Here is a 22,285-nt window from a genome sequence, read left to right on the forward strand (position 1 = left end):
TGAGTACACAGGATCAGTGTCATATCCAGAAGTTGTCTATGGGAAATAGACATATAAGTGCTGCCAGCATTGCTGCAGAGGTTGAAGGAATGGGGGGGTCAGCCTGCACACTGCTTCAAATTGGTCTGTATGGCTGTCGTCCCAGAAGGAAGCCTCTTCTAAAGATGATGCACAAGAAAGCCCGCAAACAGTTTGCTGAAGACAAGCAGACTAAGGACATGGATTACTGGAACCATGTCCTGTGGTCTGATGAGGCCAAGATAAACTTATTTGGTTAAGATGGTGTCAAGCGTGTGTGGCGGCAACCAGGTGAGGAGTACAAAGACAAGTGTGTCTTGCCTACAGTCGAGGATGGTGGTGGGAGTGTCATGGTCTGGGGCTGCATGAGTGCTGCCGGCACTGGGGAGCTACAGTTCATTGAGGGAACCATAAATGCCAACATGTACTGTGACATACGGAAGCAGAGCACGATCCCCTCCCCTCGGAGACTGGGCCGCAGGGCAGTATTCCAACATAACGACCCCAAAAACACCTCCAAGACGACCACTGCCTTGCTAAAGAAACTGAGGGTAAAGATGATAGACTGACCAAGCATGTTTCCAAACCTAAACCCTATTGAGCATCTGTAGGGCATCCGCAAACTGAAAGTGGAGGAGCGCAAGGTCTCTAACATCCACCATCTCCGTGATGTCATCATGGAGGAGTGGAAGAGGACTCCAGTGGCAACCTGTGAAGCTCTGGTGAACTCCATGCCCAAGAGGGTTAAGGCAGTGCTGTAAAATAATGGTGGCCACACAAAATATTGACACTTTGAGCCCAATTTGGACATATTCACTTAGGGGTGTACTCACTTTTGTTGCCAGCTGTTTAGACAATAATGGCTGTGTGTTGAGTTATTTTAAGGGGACAGCAAATGTACACCGTTATACAAGCTGTACACTCACTACTTTACATTGAAGCAAAGCATCATTTCTTCAGTGTTAATGAAATTTAAAGGGGAATTGGGACTTTATATGAGGCAGGTGGCAAATGGAAAGGATAATAAATACATTGTAGGCCAATGAGTTTATTGTCACACAGAGGGTATAAGATCGAACACAATATGAAATACATTGAAACCACCAATTATGTGAATTAGAGTGAAGTTCAGTTCATAAATACATACAATAAATTGTAAAATTACATAATATTCTAAACAGTTCATACAATTATAAACTTAAAAACAAAATAGCAGCACATTCCAGTTGCCAATGAAGGAGTATGTACTCTGTGTCGGAAAATAACAATTGTAACAAATATAATGATTATATGCAATGATGATAGACTAATACAGTTTGCATTCTGTCAACGCATTTCATGTAAACGCACTTCATCAGGAGAAGATGCATCCGTTGGTCTGTAAGAGATATAGATAAACAGATACTGGTGAGTTCTGGTAAGAACCCCAGCATCAAGGGAAGGAGAATAGAAAAGGTCATGATCTGGTTACTTGCATGGGACTGGAAATCAGGAGTATGTAATGCTGCAATTAGGGGGATCCGCTAGGGTAAGTCGTCTGTCGCGGGGGCTGAGGAGACTAGACCATGCACGGGGCAGAGGCCCAAACACAAGATCCCCAGGAAGTTAGGTTCTCCATGTGGTGTAAGTGATAATGCCGGGTGAGGCTCCAAGGGAATCTGTGAATAAATGTTATACTGTGAAGAGCTATCTTATGATAATGATGATTTCTTCAGTGTTGTCACATGAAAAGATAATACAATATTTACAAAAATGTGAGGGGTCTAATCACTTTTGTGAGATTCTGTACAACCTTTGACATCAGAAGAGTTTCCCCCTAATATTTAGGGCCTGCAGTAATTATTACAGGCATTGGCTACCTGGTTCTTGACATTTGCCCAGCCCTGGCATCAACCTTAGATTTAATATAGAATATATTTCTACCCATTATTACCACAATAAAAGTAATATATCACTTACACAATAATGTACAGGGCCACATCAGTGTGTGAAATATGTCATCTATATTACATGTAATATTTTTAGAGGCTGTTAAGGGCATTGGCTGAACCAGATTTTTCCAAATACATTGAGTGTAGGCTTTACAGAATATCCTGCTGTTCTAAAGCAGGTTTTATGTATTGTGCTGTACGAATCCGAAAAGAGGCCAGTTTTATTGTGTATATATTACAGTCCTTTACTGTTCACGAAACACATGCTGCTATACATTAGATGTAAGAAGTATAAACACAGGTATGAGATCTGTTCTGCAGAGTCCCCTTATCTCCAATCATCTGAAATACAGAAAGGCAAAACCAGAAAGTAATTGCTTCATGTCTTTATAAAAATGTCATACATTCAGATGGTATTTCCATGATTTTCTCTACTGAAGCTCAATTATTAAAGGCACACTTTCCTATATACAGTGGGGCAAATAATTCTTTGATTGCCTGTACATTTTGTATGTTTGCCCACTTACAAAAAAATGAAGGGTATAATTTTTTTTATCATAGGAGTATTTTAAAAGATAAAGAATATTAACCCAAAATGCAGAAAAAACACACCATGCAAATGTTATAATTTGAGTTGCAGTTCAGTGAATAAAATAAGTATTTGATCTCCTACCAACCAACAATAATTCTGTCTCCCACAGACTGGCTACAGTATGTGCTCATGTGTTACACAGATTAGTCCTGTCAATTTAAGAAGGTGCTCCTAACGACAACTCCTTATGTGTATAAAAGACACCTGTCCACAGAATCTCTTCTATTCAAACCTCACAATCATGGGCAAGACCAATGAGCTTTCAAAGGACATCAGGGACAAGATTGTAGACCTGCACAAGGCTGGAATGGGCTACAAGACCATCAGCAAGAAACTTGGTGAGAAGGAGATAACTGTTGGAGCAATTATTCGCAAATGGAAGAAATACAAAATAACCATCAATCGCCCTCTGTTTGGAGCTCCATGTAGGATTTCGCCTCCATGGGATTAGGATGATTATGGGAAAAGTGAGGTATCAGCCCAGAAGTACACAGGAGAAGCTTGTGAATGATCTCAAGGCAGTTGGGACCACAGCCATCAAACAAACTGTTGGTAACACAATACGCTGCCATGGATTGAAATTTTGCAGTGCCCGCAAGGTCCCCCTCCTCAAGAAGGCACATACACAGGCCCATCTTAAGTTTGTCAATGAACATATAAAATGATTCAGAGAAGGATTGGGAGAAAGTGCTGTGGTCAGATGAAACCAAAATTGAGATCTTTGGCATTAACTCGACTTGCTGTGTTTGGAGGAAGCAAAAGGCTGACTATGACCCTAAGAACACTATCCCTACATTCAAGCACAAAGGTGAAAACATTATGCTTTGGGGCTGTTTCACTGCTAAAGGTACAGGCTGACTTTGCCCCATTGATTGGCCAATGGATGGGGCCATGTATTGTAAAATCTTGGATGAAAACCTTCTTCCCTCAGCCAGAACACAGAAGATGGTTTGTGGATAGGTTTTCCAACATGGCAATGACCCAAAACATACCGCCAAGGCAACAAAGGAGTGACTCAAGAAGAAGCACATTAAGGTCATGGAGTGGCCTAGCCAGTCTCCAGACCTTAATCCTATGGAAATTTTATGGAGGGAGCTGAGACTTTAAGTTGCCAAGCAACAACCAAGAAACCTTAAGGATTTAGAGAAGATCTGTAAAGAAGAGTGGACCAAAATCCCTCCTGAGATGTGTGCAAATCTGTTAACCATCTACAAAAAACGTCTTACTTCTGTGCTTGCCAACCAGGGTTTCTGCACTAAGTACTAAGTTATCATTTCTCTTGCTGATCAAATACGTATTTTACTGAACTGCAATTCAACTTATAATATTTGTATCTGTTTTTTCTGGATTTTTGATTGATTTTCTGTCTCTATCCTTTCAAATACCCCTATGATAAAAATTATATACCCTTCATTTCTTTGTAAGTGGGCAAACTTACAAATTCTGCAGGGGATCAAATAATTATTTTCCCCACTATAAGATAGATGTTGGAGATGTCCCTCAGAGAGGCGCACTTTAGTTACATGTAGGAAGGCCCTGCTCTAAAATTTGCCATTACTGGACACACATCCACCTTCTGATAGAGAAAATCTCTGGATATGACACTCTCAATAATACAGCCTAATTTTTTCCCTGCTTATACAGTAGTGCCTCGGATTACGAGCATAATCCATCCCAAAAGCATGCTTGTAATCCTAAGCACTCGTATATCAAAGCGACTTTCTCATAGGAATCGATGGAAACTCCGATAATTTGTTCCAGTGTCACTGCTATTGTATGCAGTACTGCATGTAGCCAGAGGTGGGGGGGGGGCACCGGAGACACTCGGAAACGGAGTGTTTCCGAGCGTCTCCGAGTGTCTCAGAGCATCACCGGCACCCCCGCACCTCTGGCTACATGTCGTACTGCACACCCCAGAGGCTTGAATCCTGCTCGTCTTGTGAGACAACACTCGGAAACCGAGTCAGGATTTAAAAAAAAAACAAAAACAGCTCGATCGTGAAACGTTCATAAACCGCGTTACTAGCAATCCGAGGTTTTACTGTACATTTTTGAACGCTGCCAAAACACTCATCCCCAGCTTATGGATCTCTACCAAGGTACCAGAGATCTCAGGTTGGTTTCGCAAAATTGATCAGGTAGAGGAGATGGATGAATTGGTACATGTAAGCAGAGAAACCATGTCTTCCTATGTTAAAAATTGAACCAGCTGGCTTCTGTTTAAAGATTCTGATGTGAAACTCCACGCCACACCTTATCACTGATATATAAATCAATTGTAAACCATACCCATGAAGCCCTACCTAGCTATGCCTCTAAATGGTCAGTGGAGGTCGGGAAAGACATAACCGAGGCGGAGTGGGGGAAAGCCTTCCTTTTCACAAACAAAACCTCCGTATCATGCTATACACAAGAGAAAAACTATAAATTGTTGTCGAGGTGGTATCGGGTCCCAACTACTCTCAGGATCATGTTCCCATCTAATTCAGACAGATGCTGGAGATGCAACACAATGGAAGGTACTTATATACATATCTGGTGGGAGTGTGATGTTCTTCTTCAATTCTGGACCCAAATTTTTCAGATTTATTCAGATATTTATGACAAACCACTGCTACCATCGCCCTCTATTGCCCTCCTATCCATCCTTCCAGGGACAATCAAATCGCAAAAAAACGGCCTTTTGAAATTCTTTGTTAGTGCGGGTAGACAACTTATACCCAGACATTGGAAAACCACTACGCCCCCCACCCTAATTGAGTGGGTTGGGGAAGTAAACAATTACATGCTAATGGAGGAAATGCAGGCCAAAGCTCTAGATAAATACGCTAAGTTCTCTTTTATCTGGAGGAGTTATTCTACCTCAGACAAACTCAAACAAAGGCTCTCGGCTAAGAACTCCACCTAGGAGATGTAAAAACCAAATCCATCATACCTTTCCCTTAAAATGAAGACCTCATATTTGGACCGAAGCTCGCTGTCTCACTACCCCTCCCCCCCTCCTCCCCTTCTATTATTTTTCTATTCTATACCTATTTCACTTTCATCTATTCTGTCTCTCCTTTTCTTTCTTTTTTGTGTCTCCAATATATCTCTCTTGATGCAATATAAACATAGGATCTTCTATGTAAATAGAGATCTAAAAACCTGTTACTAACCACACCTTTGAAAACCTATGTATACGTTGGTTATCCCAGACTCCCTGTGTCCAGGGGTGCAGCAGGCTCCCAAAGGGGCACCCCCACACAGGGTAGTTAAGGCATATATATCAATATACACCTGTTATACGGTTTTATCGTAACAATATATTTATAATAACCCTTGCACTTATATAAGATTGCACTATTTCAACATTTAAAAGAAATATTTGTTTATTAGGAGACTATATGTCAGGTAACTGGCACTGTTTACACTCCTCCTTTTTTTAATTTTATTTCTTTACCTTTATTATTCTCCTGTTTTTATATGTTTATATACTTGTGAAAACTTCAATAAAAACTCATTGAACCATAAAGATTCTGATGTATACAAACAGTACCAAAACCAGCATTAACCACTGGGAACTGACTCAGCCCCCCCCGGGCGATGCGGACTTGTGCCCAGGGGACATCCGGCCTTACCATGTACCCTTCCTATTCCACCTTATCTACCGAGCCCTCACCTTTCGTCCTTTCATAATAGTCATATGATGAAAACTCACATCAGAATGGTGGTATGTCTAAAGGATTGTTTTTCTTTCATAGGGACCGAACAGCAGATGAGAACTCCAATCTTTCTGGACCGTGTGCACCAACATCCCACAAGACTGCTCCCAAACAAGGCAAAAAAACGGCAAAATCTGCACTCAACGTTTCTGCCAAGCCAAACCCACTGGATCAGACCTGTATTCATCCTGAGTCATACAGCATAGCAGCAAGGTAGGTCAAGTCTTACCGGATCATGTGCACCAACATCCCACACTACTGTACCCAAACAAGGCAAAAAAGCAACAAAATCCACATTCAACATTCCTGCCAAGCCAAACCCACTGGATCAGACATGTATTTATCCCAAGTCTGAACATACAACATAGCAACTGTGAGGGGACGCCTGGCACCCAGCCTGGGTGCTTCCGCCAAACAGTGCCTCCTGCCTTCCAAATCCTTTCGGCTGACCAAGAGCTAATACCAGCCCTTTTATCCCAAGCATCGTACACAAACAAGATGTTGGGATAAGAACCAAAGGAATGACTATTTATTGAACAGAAATGCAGGTTTTTATACACTTCAAAATTAGGTCAGTCACCACATGTACAGTAAAACCAATATATTTACCCAAAACATCATGCAATGGTTATATAAGGAAGTAGAGTTGACATATGGCTAATCCCACCATGTAGGATCCTCCAAGAGTTAACCAAATTAGCCAACGGACAGAAACCATAGGTGTCTCAATTAACTCACTTAACAATGGGAATTTACACCTAGGAGGCACACAATGAGGAGACAAACATAATATAAACAGTGATCCCACCCAACCTCAGACTGGCCTGCAACAGCCTACAAGAGTCTATGAGACAAGCTCATACAAAGTTCCAGCAGTCTGGAAAGGTGGAAATAACATATCTTTATATATTTCTTGAGGGATATTGATGAATATTTCTGTCCCAAGTGGAGGGGTTTTTCCAACTCCGTCTGGGGGCCACCATATTCCCTCTGACCATTAACCTGTACAAGATTAATATTACACCTTTCCATCCAATCCTGAAGGGAAGCTTTATTGTCCTTATTCAAAGAATTATTGTAAGTCATGTTCTCAGCGTTCATCACATTGTCCATCATTATAGAATGATCTGCTCCCTCCATGGGAAATAATCAGTGGGTAGGAGGCTTGCCCCTAGTCCTCTTCAGAAGCCCCTTGCCTGGTTGGGTCTGGTTGGGAAGCTCAGTTCAACCTGATGCCAGTTCAATGTTCAGCATCATTTACATTACTGTGGTCTCAGACACAGTTTGCAGCAAACTGTGGCTGGGTGCCCAGTTGTGTGTGGACAGCCGTGGCAAGGAAGCCTGTACATAGCGCTTAGAGCAGCAATAGCTGCCCACCAGTGTTTGGAAGTAATCACACATGGAACCACTACCCTGCAGTTAGGAACAGATGCAAGTAACTTGAGGCCGCTGTCAGCCTGTCCTTACTTTGTACAGTCTTCCCGACCCTCCACTGTCTATGTTAGGGAGATTTTCAAGTTAGGACAGCAGAAAGTAATCAAATCTTGCCAACAGGGACACACACTCAAGCAAAATATTTTCCAGCAGACAATGTAGCACTCTGTCTATAATCTATATAGCAGTGGCAGACCTTAAAGTGTTTCTAAAGGCAGAAGGTTTTTTTTATTTTTTTTATGCATTCTATGCCTTAAGATAAAAAAAAACCTGTGTGCAGCAGCTCCCCTAATACTTACCTGAGCCACATCTTGATCCAGCAATGTTGCACGAGAGACTCGGCTGTCCGGAGCTTGAGCTTTCCCTCCTATTTGGCTGAGACACAGCAGCGGGCGCCATTGGCTTCCACTGCTGTCAATAAAAGCCAGTGAGCCAAAATGGAGAGATATGGGGTGGGACCGAGACACCAGTCTGTGTCTGAATGGACACACAGAGCAGTGGCTTAGCTTTGGTGCCCCCATAGCAAGCTGCTTGCTATGGGGGCAGGAAGGGAGGGGGCAGGAACGCCGGCGAGGGACCGGAGAAGAGGAGGATTGGGGCTGCTTAGTGCAAAACCACTGCATAGCGCAGGCGAGTATAACATGTTTGTTATTTTTAAACAAAAAGCCAGACTGTAGTATCACTTTAATTGAAAAAAGGCAAACAAATTGATCTTTATCACAGATATTTTATTTACTTGTGGGAATATATTTCTACCATGTTTTAGGGCAATTACAGTGTCACCTTCATCAGTGCTATGGATACATATTATGTAAAAAGTAAAATATCAGATTCAAAATATGAATAATATCTAAAAATATACGTTGTTTAGTTTAAACAAAAATACTAGTAATGTAGTAAAATTAGGTGACATTCATTAACCGAGCAAATATGATTTCTTCAACAACCTGGTGAACTTCTATTGTGTTTTCTGAGCATCCTCATTGGAGCGATTCTCTTTGCTTCCTATCCTAGTGACAGAAGAAAAGGAAGCAGGCAGATCGCAGTAAAATCCTGACAGAGGTTCCAAGATTCAACTTTTGCAAAAAAAATAACAAATTAAATGCACATATATTAGTAGAATGTGCATTTGTTATTTTTTGATGATGGGTGCAATGCCAGGCTCCTGCAAACTGTTTCCTGCTGTTCTTTGTCTGTACTGAGGTTGAAGGGTTGACGATCTGGAGGAAGTGTCAGTGGATTACAAGTGTGGTGATCACTGCATTTGCGTCCCATTAAAGTATTTGTAAGCACGCCTCTTCAAAGGGGCATTATATTACAGCATATACAATTATATGTCTGAACACAATTTTATTTAACCACTTTACAACCGCATGTATACTGCAGCAGGGTGGCCACTGTGCACCGGATCATGTACCTAGTACGTGATCTGACACTTTGGGGTCTGGGGCGTGTATGCGCGCCGCAGGTGCACAGCGATTGTGATTAGACACAGCGTGAGCTTATCTGTAGGTACCACAGACTCGATGTCCGCTGGTACCTGCCAATCATTGGGTAGAGAATCAGAATGGCAGTCTGACTATGTAAACAAGACAGATCGCTGTTCTGTCAATAGGTAAGGCATTGATCCTGTGTTCCTGCAAAGCAAGAACATGGAATAATGCCTTCCCCTAGTAAAAGCACCTCCCACACTGTGAGAAAACACTGGTTAGGCACACAGTTAACCCCTTCCCAGCCAGTGTCATTAGTACAGTGACAGTGCATTTTCTTAGCACTAATCACTGTATTAGTGTCACTGGTCCCCAAAAAGTGTCAGTGTCCCGACTGTCCGCTGCAATATCGCAGTCCCACTATAAATTGGCGGTCGTCGCCATTACTAGTAAAAAATATATATATATATATATCCCATAAAACTATCGCCTATTTTGTAGACGCTATAATGTTTGCGCAAACCAATCAATAAACACTTATATATTATTTTCAAAATATTTAGTAGAATACATATTGGCCTAAATTAATGAAGAAATTTTTTTTATTTTTATTGGATATGTTTTATAGCAGAAAGTAAAAAATATTGTTTCTTTATTTTTTCAATATTGTCAGTCTTTTTTTTTTATATAATGCAAAAAATAAAAACCGCAGAGGTGATCAAATACCACCAAAAGAAAGCTCTATTTGTGGGGAAATAAGGACATGTGGTTAAGTACTACAATTACACTTTCCGTGGTAGCAGAGAATTTCCAGATTTCTGTAAGTTGCTTTAAATTTGACAGCTGCTACGGGGTAGTAGAATCCCCCTCACGTTCTCAGAGAGGGATCTGTTGTAGGGGTGATGAGGTCCACTTGGCACCCTAAATATAGGTGTAACAAGTAATAAAGTGCTGGTAAAGGCTTGTTTTTTTTTGTTTTGTTTTGTTTTTTTTTTAATAACAAACATGTTATACTTACCACCTCTGTGCAGTTGGTTTTGCACAGAGCAGCCCGGATCCTCCTCCTCTCGGGTCCCTCTTTGCTGCTCCTAGCCCCTTCCTCCTTTGAGTGCCCCTTAGCCAGCAGCTTGGTACAGGGGGCACCCAAGCCGAGCTAGAGCTCCATGTATCCATTCAGACACAGAGCCCTGACCTGGCCCCGCCCCTCTCTTCTCTGATTGGCTGACTGAATTTGACAGCCACGGGAGCCAATGGCGCCGCTGCTCTGTCTCAGCCAACCAGGAGGAGTGTACTGGATGGCTAAGAAGATCAAGGACATCGCTGGAGAGAGAGAAGAAGCTCAGGTAGGTAATTAGGGGGTGCTGGGGGGGCTGCTACACACAGAAGGTTTTTTATCTTAATGCATAGAATGCATTAAGATAAAAAAACCTTCTGCCTTTACAACTGCTTGTTTTTTTTTTTTTTTGTTTAAAAATGGCAAACATGTTATACTTGCCTCCTCCGTGCAATTGGTTTTGCACAGAGCAGCCTGTTGGGGTTAGGGGGGTAGGGTTAGGGGGGTAGGGTTAGGGTTGGGGTTTCCACTTTAAGAACAAGGTTAGGACTCAGAGATTGGAATAGGGACCTCCTCCAAAGGTCAGCAGGTGTGTCCTCAGAGGTCAAGAGGCATGGCTGACCCACCCCCACCAAACTGTTCCGCCTACCCCAACTAAGTCGGGGAATGAACAAGTCGGGGAAAGGGACCCGACCCCTCTTCCGCCGCAGATAAAAGTAATCTTGCGCCGCAGAGACCACTTTTATCAGAAACCGGACCGCTCACTGAAGAAGAGGATTACCCGGGTTATGGTAGCTAGTTGCTTCCATAACAACAATATCCCTCTTCAAAGTGCCGACGTATATCAGCATGAGCCGGTCCGGAAGTTGTTAAGAGCTATGGGCGTAAGTGACATTTTGACGTCGCTTCCGCCCTGTAATGGTATGAAGCAGGGTGGGGGCCATCTTCCCCTCAGCAGCCAGCCAAGCAGGGAAAAGGACTAGATCGCATCCGCCGCTGCCGGCGTCTCCGGTAAGCTGCGGAGGGCACCAGAGCACAGCGCGGGGGGGCCCTCTCCTGCCACCGATAAAAGTGATCTTGCGGTGAATCCGCCACTGAGACCACTTTTATCTGAAAGTGGACTGCCCACTGAAGAAGCAGGCTGGTCGATAAGTTAAGCCGGGAATTTCTTTGGTTTTGGTTTGCATCCAGTAAAAATAACTCCCTCTGTCAAAGCCACTAGTGCAGGTATGAGCCGATACCGGACCACTCCACCGATACTTCCGGGTTACCACATCTGCTGCAGCATGTGACGTCACGTCCAGTTGCTGTACAGCTACACATTGTTGATATTTCCGTGGTGGCCAGTGGGGTTCTTGTGAATGGGATGCTTGTAAATGTTGAAGATAAAAGAAAGAAAAGAAAGGGCGCACCAACCTAGTGCATTATCATTTGGATATAAATTTATTAAAAAAGATAAAAACACCTACTTATAAAACATTAGTAACGTTTTAGCAATAAATGGTCATCAGATAGCAGCATTCAGTCAGAGATGAGCAATTCACCAGGGATCACGGAGGAGGCCACGGGGATCACTGCCACTGACGCGTTTCGAGGGGTAAGTCCCCCCTTCTTCAGGGCACAGCTTGTAAATGTTGCACAGATGTTGCATGTGTACAACGTATAGATAACTTCTTATGTAGGGTCTTGCTTCAGTTCTACAAATCTTTTTTTTTTCATTTGAGCTAGAGTAACAGGGGGTTAGAACCCTTAGGCCTCATGCGCACTGGATGCCAGTAGTGTTAGCTGTTGAAAGCTGTAAAATGAGTTTTTGCAGTAGCATTTTTCAGCGTTTTCTATCATGTGTTTAGTTTTTTCAGCAAAACTATACTCCCACAAAAGCTTATGGCTCAAAAACGCTCATAAACGGTGAATAGCCACGTTTTTCAGTGTGTTTTTTTTTTTTCAGAGTCGTATTAGTTTTACAGCTAAAAAACTCCTCTTTATACTCACTAGTTCAACCCCTGCCAAAAAATGCTGATAACAGCCTATGTGTGCATGAAAAAAAAAATGCCTGAAGCCAAAAACATCCAGTGTGCATGAGGCCTTATAATTTTTTTTTTTTGTCTTTTGTATCTCATTTCCTGTCCCATATCCAAAATAAAACGTGAGAAGAAATTCCTCCAGAACTAATGTTGGAAGATTTCCCCTCTATTCCTGTTCTGGTGAGAACCCAAAATTGGGGATTTTCTTTCACTTGCACTCTCAATGATAATGGGGGCCATAGACAGCAATAAAAACCTTACAAGTGTTCTCATACCTCTATATTGTATCCAAAACTAAAAAAATAAAAAAGCTTGCCTTTAGTTATAGTTTAAAGAGGAAGTAAATCCTGATGGGTTTTACTTCCTCTTTTGCTCCCTGCAAAGCCTGCAAATTAAAAGCATAATGGGCTAGTGTGCATCACATACTAACCCATTATGTGACACCTGCAAACGAAGGCCGCGCTGTCCCCTTTGCAGGCTGCGTCCATCTTCGCCCCTCTTCCTTCCGGGGGCCGGGGACTCCGGCTCTGTGACTGGCCAGAGCCACGTGACGTCACTCCCGCGGGAGCCGTCAGTAACGGCACACACTGGGGGAGGAAACAGCTCGGCGGTCCGTTTCTTCACAGCGCATGCGCTGATGACATCGGCGGACTACAAGTGAAATATCTCCTAAACGGTGCACATTTAGGAGATATTTCCACTACCTATAGGTAAGCCATATTCTAGGCTTACCTATAGGTAAAACTCACAGAAAAGGGTTTATAACCACTAAGGCCCCTTTCATACTTGTGCGACTTCAAAGTCATGCGATTTTACCGCGATTTTGTGGCCGTGATTTTGCGACGATTTGGGAGCAGTACTACTTTGTACGACTTTGCCACAACTTTGGCATTAACAAATGAAAACATACATGGTGTGAGGCTTGTGCTTACAAAGTCGTACTGAAATTGTGTCTATATTATTCAGGTACGATTTGCATGCTACTTGAGGGTTTAACATTGAGGTCTAAAAACATTAACTCGCATGGAAGTTGGACAAAAGTAGTGCAAGGACTACTGTGAAGTCGGCACGACTTAAAGTCTTGCCAACATGAATGCTAGTCATTGAAAATCATGGAGAATGACTTGTCATACGATTTTGCAGTACAAAATTGTGGGAGAAGTCGTATAAGTGTGAAAGGGGACTTCAGCCCCGGACCATTTGGCTGGCAAAAGACCAGAGCACTTTTTGCGATTCGGCACTGTGTCGCTTTAACTGACAATTGCGCGGTTGTGCGACATGGCTCCCAAACAAAATCAACGTCCTTTTTTCCCCACAAATAGAGCTTTCTTTTGGTGGTATTTGATCACCTCTGTGGTTTTTATTTGCGCTATAAACAAAAAAATTTTTGACTATTTTGAAAAAAACGCATTATGTTTTACTTTTTGCTATAATAAATATCCCCAAAAAATATATAAACAAACACTTTTTTTCCCTCAGTTTAGACCGATACGTATTCTTCTACATATTTTTGATTAAAAAAAATCGCAATAAGTGTTTATTGATTGGTTTGCGCAAAAGTTATAGCATCTACAAAATAGGGGATAGTTTTATGGCATTTTTATTAATAATTTTTTTTTTTTTACTAGTAATGGTGGCGATCTGCGATTTTTATCATGACTGCGACATTATGGCGGACAGATCTGACACTTTTATCGCTATTTTGGGACCATTCACATTTATACAGCGATCAGTGCAATTAAAAATGCATTGATTACTGTATAAATGTGACTGGCAGTGAAGGGGGTTAACCACTAGGGGGCAGTGAAGGGGTTAAGTGTGTCCTAGGGAGTGATTCTAACTGTGGGGGGGGAGGGGCTACGTGTGACACGACACTGATCACCGCTCCTGATTACAGGGAGCTGTCATCAGTGTCCTGTCACTAAGCAGAACGGGGGAAGTGCATGTTTACATCAGCATTTCCCCGTTCTTCTCCGTGAGACGATCGCGGGTATCCCCACAGACCCGCAATCACACTCACGGAGCTCGCGAGCCCGCAAACCGCTTCCTAAAGGGCAACGTACAGGTACGTTAATATGCCTGTACGTGCCCTTCTACCAACGTTTATCGGCGTGAGCTGCTTGGTAAGTGCTTAACGTGCACTTATCTGTTCACAGAGAAACGATACAAATTTCACACATCAACTTAGTTATCAGCATTTGTAAATGTTACAATTGGGAGTTCCATTTCGTGTTTATCTCCATGTTCAGAGCAGCTGTCGGCGTATCTGTAAATGAGATGCCGTGTTGCAGGCTCGATAACCCAAACTTGTTTTTCTCCCTTTCATTGTCATGTTATTTTTCTGTGTTTTTAATTGTGCACTGATAGCTCATACATATTTAACACTGCATAACAGCATATAATGATTTTTGTTTTGTTTTGCAAGAGCTAATGTTGCACCGCCATTAATCTCGGGGTATTGGAACAGAATGTAATGGGGTATCACATTGCAGAGCTGTAACACATGATACTGTTTACTCCCGAGTCGGGTTACAGGAACGTACCTTTCAGTGCTCAGGATAACCGCACACGGATGTCTAATGTTAACCCTTTTTGCTGCAGCATTTAAAATGTATGGAACAATGATGGATAGAAATAGGACAGCCCTTAGAAGCAATCCACCTCTGTGGAGAGTGAAGTTTAAAGGGTAACTTCACTTTCGTAGGAAAAAAAAAAGCATATACCAGTGGTTATATAAGAAAAATATTTCAATATATGAACATCAATACAAACACTCAAAACATATAAAATGTAATATTAGGTGCACACATCCAGTATACATTTAAATCACAATTTCCCATGCGTGTGCTAAAATAGCATGTATCATCTTAACCGCCCCCCTCGACCGTGCTATAGCCGAATGACGGCTGCAGCATGGTCACACATTTCCGGGAGGGTATCTATTGATGTCCTTCGGAGAGCCGGGTAAAGGGCCAGTCACAGGGGCCCTTTACCATGTGATCAGCTGTGTCCAATCACAGCTGATCATAGTGTAAACAGGGTTTGCTGGTTATCATCGGTCCTCTCCTTACACCGAAGTAAGCAAGAAGGGGGCTTCCATCATGACAAATGTAGAGTGTGGTGGTCCCATCCCTAACATAGTAGACCACAGAAAAGAGTGCCCCCCTTGAAATGGGACTTTAATAGACCACCAACTCTTAAGCTAAAAAATATATTTTAATAGTATACTTTAAAAAGACGTAGCGATGTCTATGACATACAAAGGTACAAAAAATACATCCCATACAAAATCAGAACAAAAAAATATACAGATAATACTGAATGTACTCTCCTAATCTTAGGAGAGTACATTCAGTATTATTATCTGTATATTTTTTTGTTCTGATTTTGTATGGAATGTATTTTTTGTACCTTTGTATGTCATACACACACATATCTACGTCTTTTTAAAGTCTACTATTAAAATATATTTTTTAGCTTAAGAGTTGGTGGTCTATTAAAGTCCCATTTCAAGGGGGGCACTCTTTTCTGTGGTCTCCTTACACCGACAGCGCCTGAGGAGAGACGGTAAGCGGCAATTCACGCAGGACATCTACAATGATAATCAGGGCATTGATCATCAGTGCAACCCCATCAATACTGCCTTTCAATGCCCATCAGTGATGCCTGTCGGTGTCCATCAGTGCAGCCTCATCAGCGCACATCAGTGAAGAAGAAAATTTACTTATTTACCAAATTTTATAACCAACTAAAACTTTTTTATTTTATTTTTTTTCAAAATTTGCAGTCTTTTTTTGTTTAGCAAAAAATACAAAACCCAGCGGTGATTAAATACCACCAAAAGAAAGCTCTATCTGTCTCAAAAAAATGATAAAAATTTAGTTTGGGTACGGGGTAGCATAAGCGAGCAATTATCTTTCAAAGTGTGACAGCGCTGAAAGCTGAAAATTGGCCTGGGCAGGAAGGGGGTAAAAGTGCCCTGTAGACAAGTTGTTAAAAAAAAGTGTTTATCCACGTGTGCAACAAAGTCCCATAAATATATTAGAAATAGTCCATAGTAGCTGTATTCAAAAACCAAGAGTCTCCACTTCTTCCATTTAGAAGTTCCAGTGCAGCACTTCAATCAAATGAACGTGTCCCCCACAGTGTTTCAGATGTGCCTTCCCCTTAAAATAGGGCCTATACGCTAATATTGGTCACCAGCGCGTTCCCCACAGCCTCAGCGGTATAGATATAGGTGCAAGGACGTTCCGTTCTTCCTCCAGTTCTTCAGGATTAGTATCCCTTTAAAAGGCCAGTTCATTTTTCTCTGGTACGCTTGGTACACTCACTCACTCTCATGTTCAGGCCAGCTATATACTACATATATATATATATATATACTTTATACTACATTCAAGAGGTGCTCTCCATTGTGTAGTACATCTTTTTGTTTATTAAAAAGAAAATTACTCAATGAAATAAAATTGCACGTGATAATTCTCCTACAATCCCAGGGGGCACAGTATCAGCACTTTTTCGAGTCTAAGTGATGACGTCATCTGTCTCCGCCCTTACGTGTTGCGTCACTTGTCACATGATTTTATCAGAGTGTACAGAAGGCCCCCAGAAATATAATTTCATGTGTCTGTGTAAAACTCTGCATTAAGATACATGTCAGGTTTTTAGGCGTCATCTGCAACAAAAACGCCATTTTTGGTGAGATACTACCTAAGAGTTAGTCACTTCTATAGAGATGCAGACACTGCAAATTTTCTCATCAGAACCCTGAAAGTGCATCAGCTGCTTGTAATAAATTATCCACTCCCATTCAGAATTAGTTCTGCACAAGGCAGGATAAAGAGCAGAAACTGTTAGGAATCTGCAACAAAGTGTGTTAAAATCCATAGATCACCCAGATGGGTTTTTTTCTTTTTCTTAACAAAAGTGAAGTTTCTCTTTAAATTAAGTAAATCTTTCATGAGAGAAATATATAGTAAATGATTACTTTTCTTACTACAAATGTTAGTTGCCTGGCTATTATGATTAAAGTGTATGCAGACTCCTACAATGAACTTCTTTTTTTTTTGCTCCCTTCGATCTGTTAAGTAATAAATATACCATTGATAACGTTTTGTTATATCTTTTTGATATGTAAAAAACATACTTGCCAGAAATCCAGAGAGCTGATAATTTTGTGTGCTATCTGCCTCTGCTGCGCTTTATATTATTCCCAGTTCTCTCTGGGGACTACCAAACACCTCCCTTCTGTTAGGCTTCTTTCACATGGGCAGCCAGGAGGCAATAAAAACAGGAGGTTGATCTGTATTTTTACTGACCACCTACAAGCAGACAATAATCGATTGAGTACACATTGCCTCAGCCACAGTGCTTTGTAACTTGACATGCCTTGTTTGGCAGGTGTCCCCACCTGTCATCTCTCCCATGTAAATGAATAGTACTGTGAAGCAACCATGACACAAACATTCGGCTCACAGGTGCAGCACAATCCCGCAATGCAAAAATACCGTTCGGCAGGGAAAAAAATGGCCTGCATTACCTCCTTTAACCATCCTCTGAAACGTGATACATCACAGATCACTTTTCAAATAAACACTGCTACTAGTGTATTAGAAGATTGATTTGATTGAAGACCCAAGCAAATGTGACAGTTGGCAATTCCGGCATTCCAGGAATGGAACTGTTTTTTGAAACCGTTAAATGTGTTTAGTTCTGCTTTATGATTTACTGCTGTTCAGGGGCTCTGGGCTTCAACAAAATGGCAGCCTCCAGCAAGAAGAAATAGGAGCAATGCTAAAGGCAATTTATAGCACAGACTAATTTTAGTAGCATAAATATTAATGTGGCATGTATGTTCCTTCCTAAAGAACATTATTTATTATCATGTTGTTATGGGTAAAGTTCTACTTTAACATACAACGTGAAGCAATTCCCAACTTATGAAATACAAAACAAAATCTTTATTCTGCCACCAATGCAGATAATCTATTATGAATATAGTTAAAAAAAAAAGTGCTTAAAAAGTCTCTCAAAGAAATAAGTCCCAAAAGGCCAAAATTCTTCACTATGCCAAGAAGTAATCATCTCCTTCCATTTATAATCCACACGTGAATACACACAGTGATTAGTTAAACTCTAAAAACTCAAAAGAGAATATGTGACCCCTTTTCTCAAAAGAAAGTCAACAAATGCTTACTATAAACTCCATGCAATGCTGGGGCTCTGTTGCTTTATTGTTCATTCAGCAGACGGAGGTTGAGTATTATTATTATTATTATTATACAGGATTTATATAGCACCAACAATTTGTGCAGAGCTTTACAACGTGAGGGCAAACAGTACAGTTACAATACAATTCAATACAGGAGGAATCAGAGGGCCCTGGTCATTAGAGCTTACAATCAAAAAGGGGAGGGTGATACACAAGGTAATAACTGATGGAAAAAAATAAAAGCACAGTTTTTAGGTGGAGGCAGGTTGAAGAGAAGTTTTCAGGGATTGCCCAAAAGTGGTTAGATTAGGAGTTAATCTGACAGATTGTGGTAGGGAATTCCAGATGATGGGAGAGGTTTGGGAAAAGTCCTGGATGTGACAAGAACAGAGGAGGAGGTCTTGGGAGGAACGAAGAGAAGGATTTGGTTGGTATTTTAAGACTAGGTTAGTGATGTAGCGGGCGGAGGGGGGTGAATGGCTTTATAAGTTATTGGTATTTTGAATTTAATTTGTTGGGTGAGCTGAAGCCAGTGGAAGGATTGGCCGACACTGAAAGGTTGGTAAGGTGGATGAGTCTGGAATCAGCATTCATGATGGACTGAAGGGGGGATAGCCAATGTAAAGGTAATCCAATGAGGAGGGAGTTGCAGTAGTCGAGGTGAGAGATAACCTGGGAGTGAATTAGGACCTTTGTGGTGTTATTGATTAGGAAGGGGCGTATTTAGGAGATGTTGAGGTGCCAAGTTTGGACATTGGACGCGGGGCCGAAGGAAGAGTTCAGGATTACACCTAGCACCTTGGCATGCGGGGGGTGGGTTGATGGTTGTGCCATTGATCTTGACAGAGAAGTCAGGGGAAGGGGCATGTGGTAAGTAACCAAAGTGAAGTGGAGAAAAGTAGGGCCAGTCTTCTGGCTATACTGTATGGCAGAGATATGAAATTCACAGGAACCAAATTGCAAACCCTGTGGCAAGGGAAACAGTCATCATATACATTTTTACCCATTTAACTAGGTCTATACATTGCAGTTAGTGCATTGTTCAAACCCTAAATAAGGTCCTGTTCACACCAGGAGTTAGTGGGACTGCGCTGGCCGCCAAGGCAAGGCAAAATGCCTAGTTTCCAACAGGCTAGTTGATGGTATGTGTGGCATGCCATACTTTTTTTTTCTCAGTATGGTGCGACAGAAAGTACTACATCACACCACGCTGCCGCCAGTAGAACTTAAAGTGGTTGTAAACCCTCTCCTACACCCAGTGAAGTGAACAGCTTCAGTTGATACACAGAGATGAAACAAATCCTCCTACATAAGTTTTACTTGCATATCTGCTGTCTTCCCCTTCCTACACCCTTTGGAAAGTGCAGATCATGTTAAAAATCTTTCTTCCTCTTTCAGCAGTGGGTGCGGAGTCGGAGCATACACTGTGTGAGAGCTGATTGGAGGAAAGGCACCCCCCTCCACATAGGCAGAGGAATGACGAAACTTGCAGAGCTCTATTGTGAATCGACAAGCTCTCTGCTTATCTATCTATAAGCTCCCTCCCCGACACAAATTTCAGCTGCTGTTATCTCCTGTGTCGGAGAGCTTCTCAGAAGCGACACATGCTGATAACAGAGGAACAGAGCGCCAGAGAGAAAAGACGCTTAGAGCTTTAGAGAGAGATAAGTAAACACTACAGGTATATGTGCTTAGGTCAAATTTCATGAATGGGGTTTACAACTACTTTAATGAACTTAATGAATTTTTCTTCATTCAACATGTTCGCATAAAGGAAAAGTATTGGCACGGCTGTCATTCTACCGCACATTAGCGCAGCTACTGGTGTGAACGGGCCCTAAAACCTTTTTCTAGTCCCCTCTATGTGAACTAAAATTGATATTTAAACAACTATCTTTTTTTTTTTTTTTTTTTTGTATAATCCACTCACCTTGAACTGCATCATTTAACTTCCTTCTTAGCAATGACTTTTAAAAATAGAGACAATCAATACAATGCATTATCACTAAAGCATAACACTGTGCTCTGTATTGATTGCTCTCCTGTCTTCAGCTTTATCCCGGGCATCCTCAATCCGTGTTTAAACAGAAACTGGATATGCTATCTCCAGCCCGATTAAGTACTTCAAAGTCTGGTAACAAGCAAGGCTTGGCAGTCCTACATCCTGTTTTAAACCGGCCAGTCCTGTTGGTAGTAATTTTGTAATCGATAGGCCTGTATTAGGCTGCTTTCCCCTGTTGAAAAATATGACCCTGTTTGAAGGTGGATAATCATGTTAGGTAAACACTGTGTCCGGTTTTAAAACTGGCATTTAATAAAGCAAAGTAGGGTTTTCAAAGGCTTACCCCGGTGTTTTTACTCCTGATGTGTAAAGCTATTTTAAGGACATTCTAGAATTGGGATTTTCATTGAGGTTTTCCTGGACATGACTGCAGATATTGCTTTCCGGTAGTTTGGTTTCAGTACCGACATCTCATGAGTGACTCAAAGATACTTTTTTGGAACTTTACATTCTCAGCTTTCAGTCTGCTTTAGTTGTGGTTAAGCCAGACTCATCTTTTGGTAAATCTCATAACTGAATGAATGACTAAAATTAAATCAAGTTTTCAGACATATTGTGGTATGACTATGATTAAAGAATTTTATTGGATAACATGAGCACAAGCTGGTTTGAAGGGTCAGTCTACACAAAAGCCATATGTCAGTTATAGGTTTACTCATATTGTATATATTTGTGTATGCTGACAAAAGCTCTTGTAGCCATAAGTCAGGATAAAATAATTTTAAAAAAGTACTGTAGTACATATGTGCAATGCATACACATTCCTCTGTTTTATCCGTATAAAGACCCCACCAAAACTAAAAAATGCACTCTGCTCATACAGTCATTATTTTCCACAAACAATACCCCATAATAACGTGAAAGAAGTTTGTTTGAAATCTTTGCAAATTTATTAAAAATGAAAAACAAATTATAAAATCTCATGTACATAAGTAGTCACAGCCTTTGCTCAATACTTTGTTGAAGCACCTTTGGCACCAATTACAGCCTCAAGTCTTTTAGAGTATGATGCTACAAGCTTGGCCCACCTATTTTTGGGCAGTTTCTCCCATTCTTCTTTGCAGGACCTTTCAAGCTCCATCAGGTTGGATGGGGAGCGTTGGTGCACAGCCATCTTCAGATCTCTCCAGAAATGTTCAGTCGGGTTCAAGTCTGAGCTCTGGCTGAGCCACTCAAGGACATTCACAGAGTTGTCCTGTAGCCACTCCTTTGTTATCTTGGCTCTGTGCTTAGGGTAGTTGTCCTGTTGCTAGATGAACCTTCACCCCAGTCTGAGGTCCAGAGCGCTCTGGAGCAGGTTTTCATCAAGGATGTCCCTGTACATTGCTACATTCATCTTTCCCTCAATCCTGACTACCCTGACTAGTCACCCAGTTACTGCTGCTGGAAAACATCCCCACAGCATGATGTTGCCATGCTTCACTGTAGGGATGGTATTGGCCAAATGAGTGGTGCCTGGTTTCCTCTAGACATGATGCTTGCCATTCAGGCTAAAGAGTTCAATCTTCGTTTCATCAGACCAGAGAATTTTGTTTCTCATGGTCTGAGAGTCCTCCAGGTGCCTTTTGGCAAACTCCAGGCAGGCTTTCATGTGCCTTTTACTGAGGAGTGGCTTCCATCTGGCCACTCTACCATACAGGCCTGATTAGTGGAGTGCTGCAGAGATGGTTGTTCTTCTGGAAGGTTCTCCTCTCTCCACAGAGAAACGCTGGAGCTCTGTCAGAGTGACTATCGGGTTCTTGGTCACCTCTCTGACTAAGGCCCTTTTCCCCCGATCGCTCAGTTTGGCCAGACAGCCCGCTCTAGGAAGAGTCCTGGTGGTTCC

General features: G+C 41.8%; 1 protein-coding gene across 1 annotated transcript in view; it reads left to right on the plus strand.

Annotated features, from left to right (window-relative positions):
- The window catches only part of LOC141141294 (S1 RNA-binding domain-containing protein 1-like), a 201,916-nt gene that overhangs the window by 151,694 nt on the left and 27,937 nt on the right, over nt 1-22,285 (plus strand). The window contains exon 19 of the mRNA XM_073628969.1: nt 6,285-6,458. Coding sequence (XP_073485070.1) covers nt 6,285-6,458 — 174 coding nt within the window. The remainder of the gene's footprint in view (nt 1-6,284; nt 6,459-22,285) is intronic.

This window comes from Aquarana catesbeiana, linkage group LG04 (assembly GCF_042186555.1).
Source record: "Aquarana catesbeiana isolate 2022-GZ linkage group LG04, ASM4218655v1, whole genome shotgun sequence".
Taxonomy (NCBI): Eukaryota; Metazoa; Chordata; class Amphibia; order Anura; family Ranidae; genus Aquarana; species Aquarana catesbeiana.